The sequence below is a fragment of the Colossoma macropomum genome, unplaced genomic scaffold (genome assembly GCF_904425465.1).
Source record: "Colossoma macropomum unplaced genomic scaffold, Colossoma_macropomum, whole genome shotgun sequence".
Taxonomy (NCBI): Eukaryota; Metazoa; Chordata; class Actinopteri; order Characiformes; family Serrasalmidae; genus Colossoma; species Colossoma macropomum.
Window position 1 is genome coordinate 15,560,505 of NW_023494787.1, and position 14,193 is coordinate 15,574,697.

Here is a 14,193-nt window from a genome sequence, read left to right on the forward strand (position 1 = left end):
TTGCCTGCAGTCCAACTAAGACATGGAGACACAGTATGATGAGGATGGATGCAGATACAGTGAGATGCAGAGCTTAGATACAGTTTGGCAAACAAGGGAACATGAAATTACTGCTGTACACTTCAATAAGCACCCCCGATTCCCAAATCAATAAAAAGTTATCATTGTGCAACGGCAGCAATATAATATGTGCCCTGCATTCTTATACGTAAGTTATGCAAGTTAGTTTTTTGTAAGTTATTATTTTATTTATTATATTATCAACTTTTTAGTTCATGCTTAGTTACTGTTTCCATTCTTTTATTTATTTTATTTTCTATGTTTTTCTTATTTTTATCCCTGTTTGATTTGTCATTTATTCTTTTATTTTGTCTTCGCAATTTTATTGTTTTACTCTGATTTGATTGATGTTACTTAAATTTCACTATTATAAATATATATTTTTCTTATTTGATATGTTCTCACATATGTTTTTTAAAAGTTGGCTTTCACTTAATAAACTGCAATTTGTGACTGAAAACATCTGGGCTTTTGTGAGATCCTGCTGGTGTGAGGGTGGTTTCCTCCTTTTCAATGATGCACACTAAAGTTTATTGAGTCCTAATGCTCCCCCTTGTGGAGAATCATCAGGCTGCTAAATGTGAGTGGGTGAGTTACAAGCCAGGTCTATGTATTGGAGGAATAGACTTATGGGGACTAAACATGTGAAAGAGGTGATTCTCTCAATGGTAATAGATATAGGCAGATTGACTATGGATATGTATATCTACCACCTACATTATTGGATATCATTGAATCTCTGCTAGCAATAGAGAAGGCTTATGACAAGATGTGGTAAGACTGCAGAGAACATAGGAAGCATCATGCAAATTTAAGGATCATATGGAAAAAAAAAACGAATTTTCTATTCTGTTTTTAATAAAGGAGGTTGATCTACTATGAAAACAGAAGTGTTTAGTAGTGTTTTTGGTACACAAAACTGTGTAACACAAATGTTATAAGTAGGCAAGAAAAATGTAGAACATAGCCTCTTTAACGTAACAGCATTTTTGGCTTAGCTACAGTCCAAATCTTACCAGTAGTCGGTGGTGAAGCACTGGCCTTTTCTTAGTCTGCCGTTCATCATGTGGGAGTGTAGGGCGTCTGAACACAGAGCGAGTGTCCACCACGCCTCCACCGGTCCAAAGCCTCTGCATCCAGCGGAGCTGGCAGGGAGCGCATTTCACACTGCTTTCCATTTTCCCCGGTAAATGCCAGCTTCAGCCTGGCACGGCGGGAGAGCGCATGGACGGAGAAGAGAGGATGCAGAGGAGAAATCTCATTACTGCTTTGGAAATGATTTCGCACAGATCTCATTTTTTTTCCTGGCAAGCAACAGTGACGATAAGCCACAGGAAATCTGCTGCCCTCCACCCTCCTCCCCCACCAACTCCCACCTCTCCATTGCCCCATCCTCCTGCTTGCTTGTCCACCTCCATGTGGCGGTCAGCAGCAGGGGCCAGGATTCTGATAGCTACTAAGCAGACTAGAGACTTTTATCTCCGAATAAGACAAATTAGTTATAGGCTGTTTCACAGACCCCCCCACTGCAAAAACCCCATACTATCCTCAAATGATAACCTCTCTCCCTTTATCGATTCACACAGGCCTTTGAAGTGCCCTGGCTGATTACAGGGAATAAACAGTATGGACAGTGTAATTGATTCACTGCTAATACAGGAGAGAGGAGCAAAATCGTAACAGTTCACAGTGTAATGTGTTAGTTATAAGTGCTCAGGTTTCTGTGAAATACTATAGACAGCCTTTTGAAAGTTTTGCACATTTGCAGTTTTGTGTGGCTTGCTGGTGGGTTTTCAGAGATGTGTTTGGAAATGAACGCTGTGGGTGTTAATTCAACATGGGAATTTGCTGTGCATGTGTAAGCAGGCTGTGTATGTGTGTGGAGGGCTGATATAGGCATGTGAATGGTAAGCAGTAGGTGGTGAAAGTAAGAACAGACCTCTGAAGTTGTGAACATTTTGTAGTTGGCATCATGCCTATATTAGGAACTCTGGGTCTAAGCTGTTTTTCCCTATGGGAAAATGAATGGTGTTTTCAAACACCACTGCTATCGCTTTATGTGGTAAGCTAAATTGTTCCAAACCCAAAATGTTTTATTCAGTGTAGATTTTTCCCTCTGAATGTCACTGGATCCTCTGAATTACAAGGAGTTGAAATATGAATGTTGCTACATGTAAGCTAACACTGCTGCACATGGACCTGACATCATAAAACTAGCAAGCTCACCACAATAAAAGCTTTGTCAAATGTGGTGGTTAAGCTAGTTTAGCAGTAATAGCATAACATTTGAGTAGCTGGTGTTGTTATAATAGTTTCCAATAGTTACCTTCACACTACGTCAGTTCAAGGGAGCAGGATTGTTAGAGTACCTATAGCAATATCAATATTTTAGTTCTTAATGTCACAATAGATTGAAAACTATTTTAACTATTGAAAATTAAATTTTCCCACAGAAAAAAAAACAAGGTCTATAATCCATTCACTAATGCTTGTGCCATGTCCTCTAGCTAGATACTTAAATTAACTGGTTTCCAGCAATAAAGCAATGCTGTATGTTAAATGTCACAAGGCTCAGTTTTTTCCAGATTGAAAATTTCAGTTTGCCAACCTTTCAGCTTGATTCCAGGCAGGAATGGAGAGTCAACCCCAAAGCTTTGGATTCAGTTGCACACAGTTACCTTCAAATTTGCCTTCCACAACTTTAAACAAAGTGTAATACAAAGTTAAATTTAAATCGGGTTACAAACAACATCGTCAGCGCTGTAACATCTACTCACCCAAAGGAGCTGACAGAGGAGAATCAAATACAACTAAATACTTTACCTTAAATAAGCTAATTACAGTAACACTTAGGACCTCTGTCTTTAATTTTACTTTTTATGTTTTTATTTTGCTTTTATGACATTGTTTGAATGATCAGTTTTAATCATTTCAAGCTATTGTTTATTTACTTTTATTTGTATTGTTTTTCACTCAAACTTTTTTTTCTGTTGATGTTCCTTTTGATTTTATTTATGTAAAACACATTGAATTGCGTTTGCGTATGAAATGTACCTTATAAGTAAACTTGCCTTACAACTTCCTTGCTAAGGTCCATGATAAGTAACATAGTTTATTATAATTTGAATAGTTAATAATTAATATAGTTTTAAAATACTTTTTTAAAATTTTGCCAGATGGCCTTCTCTATGTCTTAGTTTTTGGAATGAGAGTATTGCAGTGGGTAGCGCTATCGCCTCACAGCAGGAAGGGTCTGGGTTCAATTCCCCGGCCGCGTGACCAGGGTCCTTTCTGTGTGGAGTTTGCATGTTCTCCTCGTGTCTACATGGGTTCCCTCCAGGTACTCGGGTTTCCTCCCACAGTCCAAAGACATGCAGTCAGGCCAATTGGACACGCTAAATTGCCCCTAGGTGTGTCTGCCCTGTGATGGGGTGGCAGCCTGTCCGGGGTGTATCCTGCCTTCCGCCCAGTGACCGCTGTGATAGGCTCCAGCACCACCCTGCAAACCCAGAAGGATAAGCAGTTTAGAAAATGTGTGTATTTGGAATCACCTTGATAAATTGACTCCATATGAATCCCATCATAATCTGAGGCGACTAACATTTCTGGAATCACGGCAGCCCTGCCAATCACTAGAAATGATGTTGTTTGACATCACCTGGTGTATGCTTGATGTTTTGATTGGCTGTTTCATTAAACTCGTTACACAAAGCCCTCTTCCAATTTCTTTCCCGACCAGCCATTTCCCATTTCCCATTCATTTATATGCTCTTTTTTATCTATTTTTAATAAACCAGCCTTGGCACCACAGGGAAGAAGCAATGAATGTGTCAACCCAAATCCCCTAGCCCTTTTACCCATTCTCTCTCTCTTCTCTGTGCTCCTTTGGCAACCCTTGGCAAAGGATGGTGGGTGTGCTGCCCAATTCTGCATCCTATTATAGTGCGCTCCTCCCTGGCGTCCTGTGGCCTGTGGATAACCACGTCACCCTGTGACACGCTCGTAAATTACCCCGAACACCTGCGGCGGGCCTAGAGCTCTTTAGAGAAGAGGCTGCGGCTCTCCCGGGGGAGGGCTAATGTGTTACAGCTCTAAACACATCACGCCGCTCCCATGATGGAGCACTGGTTAAGATGATAAACCCCGCCTCGCCAAGAGTGTTTACTCGCATGAAAGATGAGTGAGTTTCTCATCTCTCTCTCTCTCTCTCTCTCTCTCTCTCGCTCTCCTTTTCTGCCCTCAAGAATCAAATCAATCTTAATTTCTCAGGAGAAGCCTGTGTTTACCTTAGCTAACCATGTGACAAAGTGCTTAGGGAACGAGATAGAAATTACCGGCCGCGAGATTGCTTTAGTCAGCAGGTTATGTCTGCTCTGTCTGATAGGGAGGAAAAAAAGCACCTGAATGCATTGAAGCTTTTGTTGTGAAAAAGGTCAGTGTATCATAGCTGACATAGCAATCTGTTTTTGCGGCGCGATTCACATTTGCTTGTTTTTTTTTCCCCCCTCTGTCTCCCAGTGAAAAAACCTGGGTATGGCTGAGTGTGGATGACTCTTGCATCTGGGCCAGTTTCTTGTGGTTGGTATTGATCTTTATCGACCAGGCCGCTGCAGCTTCAGCTGTAGGCTAATTCTGCCCGCTGCTTCTTCCGTTGACATTTTCATTGCCCTGCCTCGTCTTTATCGAGTGGGGCCATAAAGCAGGGCTTCAAGCGGCTTCTGTCCTCCCTGCCCCTGCTAAATCACTCTCCAGCCCGGGCACTTTGTGCTGTAGCTACAAGAGCACTGAGTTAGCATTCTCGCACGGCTGTGTCAGAGAGGACATCCGACAATGCTGAGCAGCTTTTCAGGAAAATACTTTACAACCAGCACTCAGGCATTCGCATCAGGCAAAGACATCAAAGAGAATCGCTCATGTTCAGACTTCAGGCAGCAATGGCTGTAAAACTGAGCAAAGAAATTGCCAATAGACAGTGAAAAAGTCAAAATTGTCAGTACTAACAGAACACTCCCATGTTTTTGCTTCAGAGCTCTGACAGTGCTTTCAAAGAAGGAATCCGAAAGCTGATGGGTGCGTTCAGAAGGCATAGCATAGCACCATCAGCTCCCATTTACTGCAGTTTTTGACCCTCTGGTTCCTTTTCAGGCAGTAAGAGGGAAAGTGAATTGAAAGAGAGAGAGAGAGAGCGAGCAGAGAGGGCTTTTTTCAAAGTACACTCACCCACTTCCCTAGAGCACACATCGCAGGCTCAGTTTCTTCTGCTTATGCAGCTCATTCCAGCCCAATCCATCACCACTGGCAACCAGCTAGTCATTCCTGGTATACATCCCTCCCCTGAGAGCTTTATAGCATTCCTGAGGATACAGGAATATCGATTCAGGAAGTGATCATTTGGTTCGATGGTATTTCATGTGTTTGGTTTAATGTTTTGGATTTAATGCCTTAAGTGCATGCATACTAGGAGCATTAATTAGACTCTCTAAATGAAGGGTGGGATTTCAGTCAGGTTATTGGAACTAAGGCTATTTCTTCATATGTGACACAGATGTGTGTCTGTGAGGCAGTGTGAACAGCAAAAAACACATTAAATCTGACATTTTCAATTCCGATTTGTTTTCATATGTGGTACTGAAATCCGATACATATCCGATATGTGGCAACGCGACTCTGAACAGCCAGATCAGAATTCATGCGACTTTTATGTCAACTGAACTCAACATTTGTCATAATTTTGCACTGCTGAGACCTAATAAACATTTGGGGTAATTGGGGTAATTATAAAAATTAGAAAAGTCTTAGCCAAAACCTTCAGTGTTTAAAGAGATTTTGAAAGAAAAGGCCGAACACAGCCGCAAGAGAACAAAAATGCAGTGTGAAAGAACAGTTAAAAGTCTGAAAGCAAAGTTTAAAGAATCTGAGGACACGAATAAAAGAAGAGACCGTAACGTATTTATGGCGAGCTCGAACACATTCTGGGTAATAAGCCCAGCTGTCAGTCAATGAAGATTCATCCTGTGATACTAGTGAAGATGAGACTGAAAGCTCTGGGAGTGACTGGCGTTCGTTGGTGTCGCATACAGGTCACGTTTTAAAAGATACTGTGAACAGGCAAACAAAAAAATCGGATTTGGTGAGAAAATCAGATTTGGACAGCTTTTACCTGCTGTGTGAATGTAACCTAAGCGTGTGTCAGGATAGATATTTGTCTATTCAAGAACATTCATTTCATCAGGGAGAAAGGAAGCACTTTCTTTGTGTGTAATTTGTTGAAGACATCACAGTAGCTTTAATCCCTTAGGCCAGAAACATACTTTACACAAGTACGCGAGCAGAGGTGCTTTGAACTACGCAGACATGATGCGTTCTAAAATGTGTCAGAGTGTAATATGTAATGCAATGCAAGTGCAAGCTGCATTCTGAGTGTTACAGCAAGGGCCACAATAATGAGAGCCAAGCGTGGTCAAACTGTCTTGCACCACCATCATGCTTTCTTCTTGTCAGATGTCGTAGAAGACGAGCAGCTGGATGAGTCTCTTGCAAAAATTATTTGCTCACATAAACTTATATATAATACATCATCACCTTTTTCATTCTGATGGAACAGGTAAAGCAGCTCACGCTCCTCTGCTGTTATTGTGGCTTCTGATGATGTATCTTAAAGGTGGAAGGAACTTTTGAAAAACTACAACCGCTTTTTGGGGGCAGGCTGTTTAGATTTTTTTTTTCTTTTGCTAGTGAAGGAAGCCTGATGGGTAATGTTAGTGCTAGCATGCTGAACATCTTATTGCAGCCATAATATAACCGTAGTAACTGCCTTCAAATCATCATTACAGTGGGGAGAGCAGATTACTCAAATGACAGAAGTGACTCATCAGATTGGGAGGACATGTTAAAAGCTAAAGTTAACAAGGCGGCTACATCTTACATCAGTTTGGCTTCTTTTCTCTGTCTGAAAGGTTAAAGATTTTTATCTGCTATTCATTTTGTGCTGAATAGTGATAGAATCATTGTATTGTTCATGACTTTCTTTGACTTCTGAGGAGTTGCGTTAATGCTAGCTTGGTTGTACTTATTAGCCTATAGATCAGAGGCTAGGCTAGTAGTCAGGATTAGTTGACAGAGATTCCCAGTGGTGCAATGATGTTTTTGCTCTTTGCATGCTGGGTATTGTAGTGAGAGAACACTGATGAACAAAAACATGCTGCACTACAGAATGCTGCATAACCCAACAACTAACATTAAACTTAGTTTCTAGAGCAGAATGCTACTTTAGGTAATCTTTCTTGTGTGATTTCTGTCACTGTATTATGTGACAGAAATCACACAAGAAAGATTGTAGGTAGAAACATAGACAAAAGTGTGTTGTGTAGTTAAAAAAGTAGCAGCAGTATCCATCTTGAAGCCTGAGTTTTGTCTGTACTCTTGTTCATTTTTATTTTACCACATTTGTTGTAAGAGGGGAGTTAGATTTTTGCCTGCACCATTGTTTTAAATGGTTAAACAAGATTGTTTTTCATTTCAGTGACCTTGAGGCCAAGTTCAAATGATTTTTATAAAAAATAGTTGGTGATACACTGAAAATTGTCTAAAAATCGTTCTTCTTCTCTCTCTCTTTCTCACAGGGCCCTGGGGCAGGTGTATGGGCAGTGAGTGTGGTCCAGGGGGCAGTCAGAGCCGAGCAGTATGGTGTGCTCATTCTGAGGGCTGGACCACACTCCACACCAACTGCCCGCAGAGTGAGCGGCCCGACAACCAGCAGAGCTGCTTCCGTGTCTGCGACTGGCACAAAGAGCTGTACGACTGGCAGCTAGGTGCATGGAACCAGTGTGTGCCCGTCTCGCTGCGGAACCCTGGGGTGCCGCGGCCGGCCGTGTGCACACGGGGTGAGGAGGGCCTCCAGACCCGTGAGGTGGGCTGTGTCCAGAAGGCCGATGGAGCGCCTGCTGAGGATGCCATCTGCGAATACTTTGAGCCCAAGCCACGGCTGGAGCAGGCCTGCCTCATTCCGTGTCCGCGGGACTGTGTAGTGTCTGAATTTTCTCCCTGGACTGCTTGCTCCAAGACATGTGGAATGGGCTTGCAGAACCGTGTGAGGTTCATCCTGGCACCACCGCTATTTGGGGGCTCTGCCTGCCCTAACCTGACCGAGTTCCGCACCTGTCAGCCAGGTAACTGTCCTGGTCCAGAGAGCATGTACAGCCTCAGGGTTGGCTCCTGGGGGCCTTGTACCACTACCACGACCCCTTCACGCCAGGCCAGGCAAGCAGAGCCTGACCCACCTAGTTCTCCAGACAGACCAAATCGTCCAGGTAGACGCAAACGTCCAGACAGGCCAGATCGTCCAGATAGACCAAAACGTCCAGACAGACCAAACCGCCCAGACAGACCGAAACGTCCAGACAGGCCAAATCGTCCAGACAGGCAAAATCGTCCAGACCGACCAGACCGTCTGACGAGACAGGAGCGGCAGGCAAAGCGGCGCAAGAACAAAGAGAATAAGGAAGCTAAAGGCGAGCGGGTGAGGGAGAGGATGAGGGACCGAGGCAGGGTCAAGGATCCAGAGACTCGAGAACTTATCAAGAAGAAACGTACAAGGAACCGGCAGAACCGGCAGGGTGGGAAGTTCTGGGACTTGCAGGTGGGCTACCAGACAAGGGAGGTGACGTGTGTGCACCGAAGTGGGACCACAGAGGAACTCAGGTTAGTCTTACTGATTCGTGTCTCTACTCACAAACCCACTACTCATGTCTTTGCCCACCACTGCACAATGCTAAAGCACAGCAGCTACACTCTTCACAGGTTTTTTTGAGTAATAACATAGGATAACCACTTCTGGTTCCCCTGAGGAAGCACTCAGTGGAGAGCTCTTTAACCTTTTGCCAAAATTTGAACTACTTTTTTGAACAAACACATCAATAGTATGAAATGATGAAGAAAATCAATAATAATCAGAATTAGAATCTTTATTTGCCAAGTACCAGATCTTTTGGTGCAGATGTCAACAAAAAGATATCCAGTAAAAAACAAAAAAAAACCACAACTGTTTATACACAAACAGACAGTACAAGTAAATACTTTGCAAGTCATTTAAAGGATGTGCAATGGGAGTTAAGTATAGTTACAAGCAAGTACTGAAGTACATATAAACAGTATGTATAGCTAAAATTGAGCAGCTAATAGAAATGTAAACATATTTATTGAATATGTATATTGCGATAAATCAAAGTGCAAATGTGTACTGAGTAGTGTAAAGTGGAAAAGGTTCTTATTCAGAAGAATTATGGCTATTAAAGCAAAAAGATGTTAGAACTCTCCTTATTTAGGAGGATAATGGCCTGGGGAATGAATCTGTGGAAGTGACAGTTGGTCTCAGTCTTTAGGGTTCTCATTCTTGGTCTCTGCTTGAAACCGCTGAAAGAGAGAGTGAGCGGGTGTCAGGGGTCAGCCATGATTTTCCTCGCCCTTCCTCATCCTAGACAAGTAAAGATCTTCGAGGGTGGACAGCCAACAGCTGATTATTTTCTTTGCACATTGCACAGTTTGCTGCAGCTCACGCTTCGTATGCAAAGATGCAGAGCCAAACCAAATGGTGATGGAAGATGTGATGATGGATTTTATAATGGCAGTGTTGAACTGGACCAGCAGTGCTTAAAGCAGCCCAAATGTCTTGAGCTGTCACAGGAAGTACAAGAGCTGCTGGGCCTTCTTCGTAACTGCCATGCTGTGTCTGTCCCATTTGAGATCCTGTTGGACAAGCAGTTGTGGATCATGTAGCTGACAGCTGTGGGGACATTGAGCTGCTGCAGTTTATCTAGTAGAAGGTCAGGAATGATGGAGTTTAAAGTGGAGCTAAAGTTGACAAACAGCACTTGGGCACAAGTGTTAGGGATGTCCAGGTATATGCCAAATTAATGGCATCATCTACAGGCCTGTTAGCTCTATATGCAACTACAGAGTCCTGGAGGGCATCAGTCATGACTTTGAGGTCCTGAAGTAAAAGTCTCTCAAAACAAATCATGACTACAGAGGTTAGAGCAACTAGTTTGTAGTCATTCAAGGCAGGAGATCTTCTGCTTTTTAAGAACTGATATGATGGCAGAGATCTTAAACAAGCGGGTACAATAGACTGGGTCAGGTACTAATTAAAGAGATCAGCAAGGATGAGAGAAAGCTGTTCACAACGGTGCCTGAGCATTGTAGGGGAGGCACCATCAGGGCCAGCAGCTTTTCTAATTCTGTTTCCTGAGAACACGGCTGACCTGCTGTTCAGTGATAGTAGTGGGAAGTAGTGAGGAGGGGGTTGTAGGTTTTGTGGGGCTGAGAACAAGGGGGGATGAGGTTTGAAGAGGCTGCAGACAGTGTGTAGCAGACACACTTAAGCTAGACTGGGGTGGGGATATCCTTTGTATTTCAAATCTTGAGCAAAGGTTGTTGAGCTGGTATGGGAACAGAGGGTCTGCTGCTATGATTTGGATTCCTTTCCAGATGTAAGAACAGTCATTTAAGGAGAATTGCTGCTCCATTTTTCACTGTATTTGTGTTTGCCAGCTTTGACTGCTTTGTTGAGTGCGTGCCTTGCTCTTTTGGATGCATCATGGTCACCACTCTTTTCCTTGGCTGTGGGTAGTTTCCCGAGCTCATTGGATAGCCAGGTTTTGTTATTATTGTGCATGTAGATCTTTGATGGTGTTTAGGTCTCCTCACAGAAGCTTATGAAAGAGGTGACAGCATCTGCATAGTCATCCAGGTTGTTATTTGCAGATTTGAAGAGGTCCAAATGTTATGGTTTCAAACTTTTGCCTATATGAGGGGATTAGTGGATGGTGGAATGGTTGGAGTTCCCAAGTGGGGCACAGGATCGATAAGTTTCACTCTGCACTACCAATTTTTTTCAGTTTTTCAATGTCAAACAATGACAAAACATGGCAAATATGTAAAGGCAAAACCTTTCATCAAATACCCCATAGTTTACATTTTAAACACAAATGTAGGACTAACTGGAAGTTTAGAAACTAAAAAACTGACCTTCACAAAAACTTTAAATTTTGAAATCTAGAAGCTTAGAGCTGAACTAATGTCTGTGCTGAACCACAGAGAGACGCCTCCACCAGCTTTCATGGGTTCGATTTGGTTCAGCAGTGCACTGAGTCCTCTTTACTCCCTTCCATTCTCATTACAACCTTCCTCTCAGACACACAGAGCTAACTACTGCTAGCAATCTTTACCACACACACAAACACATATACAGCAGTGAATTAAAAAGAGTCGCTTTGCAGGATTTTGGGTCAAAAAAACATTGAACTTAGTTGGATTATGCAACCTACTGCATACACTCATTTCATTTCTTACTCTGCTTGGTCTTTGGATTTGGCAGGGGCACTACAGAAAGGACCGTGGAAAGTTTAGAAGTAACTCAGAGACCCTTATGGCCATTAATATTAATCATATCAGTTGCTTTTCTCTGATCTGAAATATTTATGCATCTTCTTCGCTTCCAAATTCCTAGAAAGTAGAGCAACCTTTCCTCCATGGTGAGAATCTGGCCTGGAGTGATGTTTTTTCTATAATACTGGCTGAATTCTCTCACACCATGTTGTTTTATTCTCTGCCAATTGCCCCTTGAGTACAGTTGCTGGGGAAATGTAAGCATCTCCACTGTAACATTTTATTGTTTACTGTACTTGCCAAGATCTTGACTCAAACTGTTGAAGAAAAAACACATTGTAAAATTGAACTGGAGGCATAGGAGCAAAGGTTTCATGCAACAGTTCAACTAAAGTGGACTTCTGTGGCACAACAACCCAGCACTTTTACAGCCATTTGAAGCCTTTTGTAATGTAATGTACTGTCGGTTTAAGTAATTGTATTTTCAGCAATTGTTCCAATGCTGTGAAAGCATGTTCTTCATCTCCTCTAGACTAAGGACATTTTTCCACTTCCATTCTTAGCTCCAATGCTTTTTTCACTGGACAACGGCCCAGTACCAAATATTATGGGTAATGATTAGTTGGTGCCTGCTCTAGATTGGTACCAACTGAATCATTCTCAAGGATTTCTCCTCTGTCTTTGGTATCACTTGCAGCTGAAGTCACTGACAATTTAGCTAATTCTTTACTCTTCTAGGTGAAGATAAAGTGACCAAGCACTATCAATGACCAATAAGTGCTCTAGAATATAAATTAGAAAGGTATGTTCATGCCTCGATTGCTATTTAGAGTTATTACTTAGTAAAGAGTACACTAATGTGACATAAGCTAGTTAGGACACTAATGTTAGTGTTAAAATTCATGTTAGCCTCCACAGAAAGATTAAATCTGCTCATATTTTCACACTTTTCAAAGAAAACTATAAATTTAGCTTGATTCTATATTTGATTCTGTGTTATTGTGGACATTTATGTGAGCATGTGAGAGCAGAAAAGTGCACTATATTATTATGTCAGCACATTATTATTAGGGTCATCATTAAGATAACTTTTAAGCAAGATAGCTAAAAACAAATGAGATGGTTTCAACTTGTATGTATAAAATGACCAAAAAGTCAATTAAAGACATTAATCACGGTTATCATGATGGTTCCAGCTGTTTGGGTTTTTGTGTAGGGGAAAACAAAAGCCCTAAGTTTGCAGTAATTGGTTTATTTTTTGTCAGTGGGAGGATTAAGACTGATAATCAGTCCGCCTCATAGCAGTTGCAGAGGAAATACACAGGTTTTGAAACAAGGCTCCCAAGGGAACATTGGGAAAATCAACAGAAGAAGAAATCTAATATGCACAACTGCAATCTTAGATAAACCAATTTTGGTCACTCAGCGTATTTGTTGATGTTGGATAAAGCCATGACTGTCATTATTGTGATAAACTAAATGATCATTCAACCTTACCCGGCCATTATGTTCAAACAGCACTGTAGAGGCTGTACAATTGAATGCAACTGTATATACTTCCTGAGATAAGATATATTTTGTATTGAAAAGACTCATTATGCTTCTTTCCAACTGGCTGCTTCTTTAAGTGTTTCCTTCCATTTAGAAATAGTTGTTTTTCCTGGCTGTTCTATCTGCCATTGCGTTTGATGTATAATATTGGAGAGCATGATTCTAATTGCTTTTTCCCATGAATGCACGTGTTCTGAGAATCAGGAGTGCATCTCCAGTCTTCCCTTGTCCTCTGTCTCTTTGAAGCAGTGGCTAAAAGATGACTCTTTCTTTCTTTTTTTCCTTTTCTTTTTCTATATTCAGTAGAATGTATATTTCCAAGGGGAATGACATGGCTGAAAACTATTCCTCTCCGCTTCAGTGAACTATGATTCAGATTTATGATTCAGAGAGGAGAGTGGTGTCACAGCCAGTGCATTTGAGCTACTCTGTGACATCACAGATGGCAGAAGAGGCTTAGCTGACACTGATGACCGCATTAATGCGACTCGTGCGCAGGATCAAGTGTGTTTTTGTGAGTGTGTGTGTGATCATTCTATTTACATCTACAAGCAGAAATAGAATTGGTTACTTTTTATTCTTCTTTGTATTTATTCTAATGTTATGCAGAGTTTTCACTGGAAAAAGCTCGCTTACTGCTGAGAAAATGTTTTAAAGTATTTGCTCAGGCACCTGTGACATTTCTACACCACTCAAACTGGTTCTCTTTGAGCCGTTTGACCCATCCGATGCATTTCCAATTGGTTGTGCATCTCCATCATTGTTCTGGTTTGCCTCAGCGAGAGTCATCAGTGGTTCAGATCTGTTTTCCAGGTGTAGAGATGGTAGCTTAGCATTGGCGTACTTAGACCAAGTAGCAGTTACCAGAGTTGATGATGCTAACTCTAATGCAGACTCAATTTAGACTTGAGTCTAGCACCTTGTATACACCAACGATTGGAGCCCTCTGTCAGCTCAGCCTCACTGTTCAGAGTCTTAACAGCTTTGCTGTCCGTTGTTGCCAGGAGTTCTCATAGCACTACAAGTATTCTTGTTTTGAATACAGGGATCTTTTGCAGTTGTCTATGGCTCTGACTGAAATAGATCACTTTTTGCATTTTAGGGCACTATTACATACCTTGGCCATCTTCCTTTTAGTGTCCAAATCCTAAAATATAATTCCAGAGTGTTTCTAAGGAAACTGTCTCTCACAGTGCA

At 41.8% G+C, this 14,193-nt stretch overlaps 1 protein-coding gene across 1 annotated transcript in view; it reads left to right on the forward strand.

The window, feature by feature from the left end:
• The window catches only part of thsd7aa (thrombospondin, type I, domain containing 7Aa), a 168,932-nt gene that overhangs the window by 60,764 nt on the left and 93,975 nt on the right, over positions 1-14,193 (forward strand). The window contains exon 2 of the mRNA XM_036566242.1: positions 7,683-8,760. Within this exon, the coding sequence (XP_036422135.1) occupies positions 7,683-8,760 (1,078 nt within the window). The remainder of the gene's footprint in view (positions 1-7,682; positions 8,761-14,193) is intronic.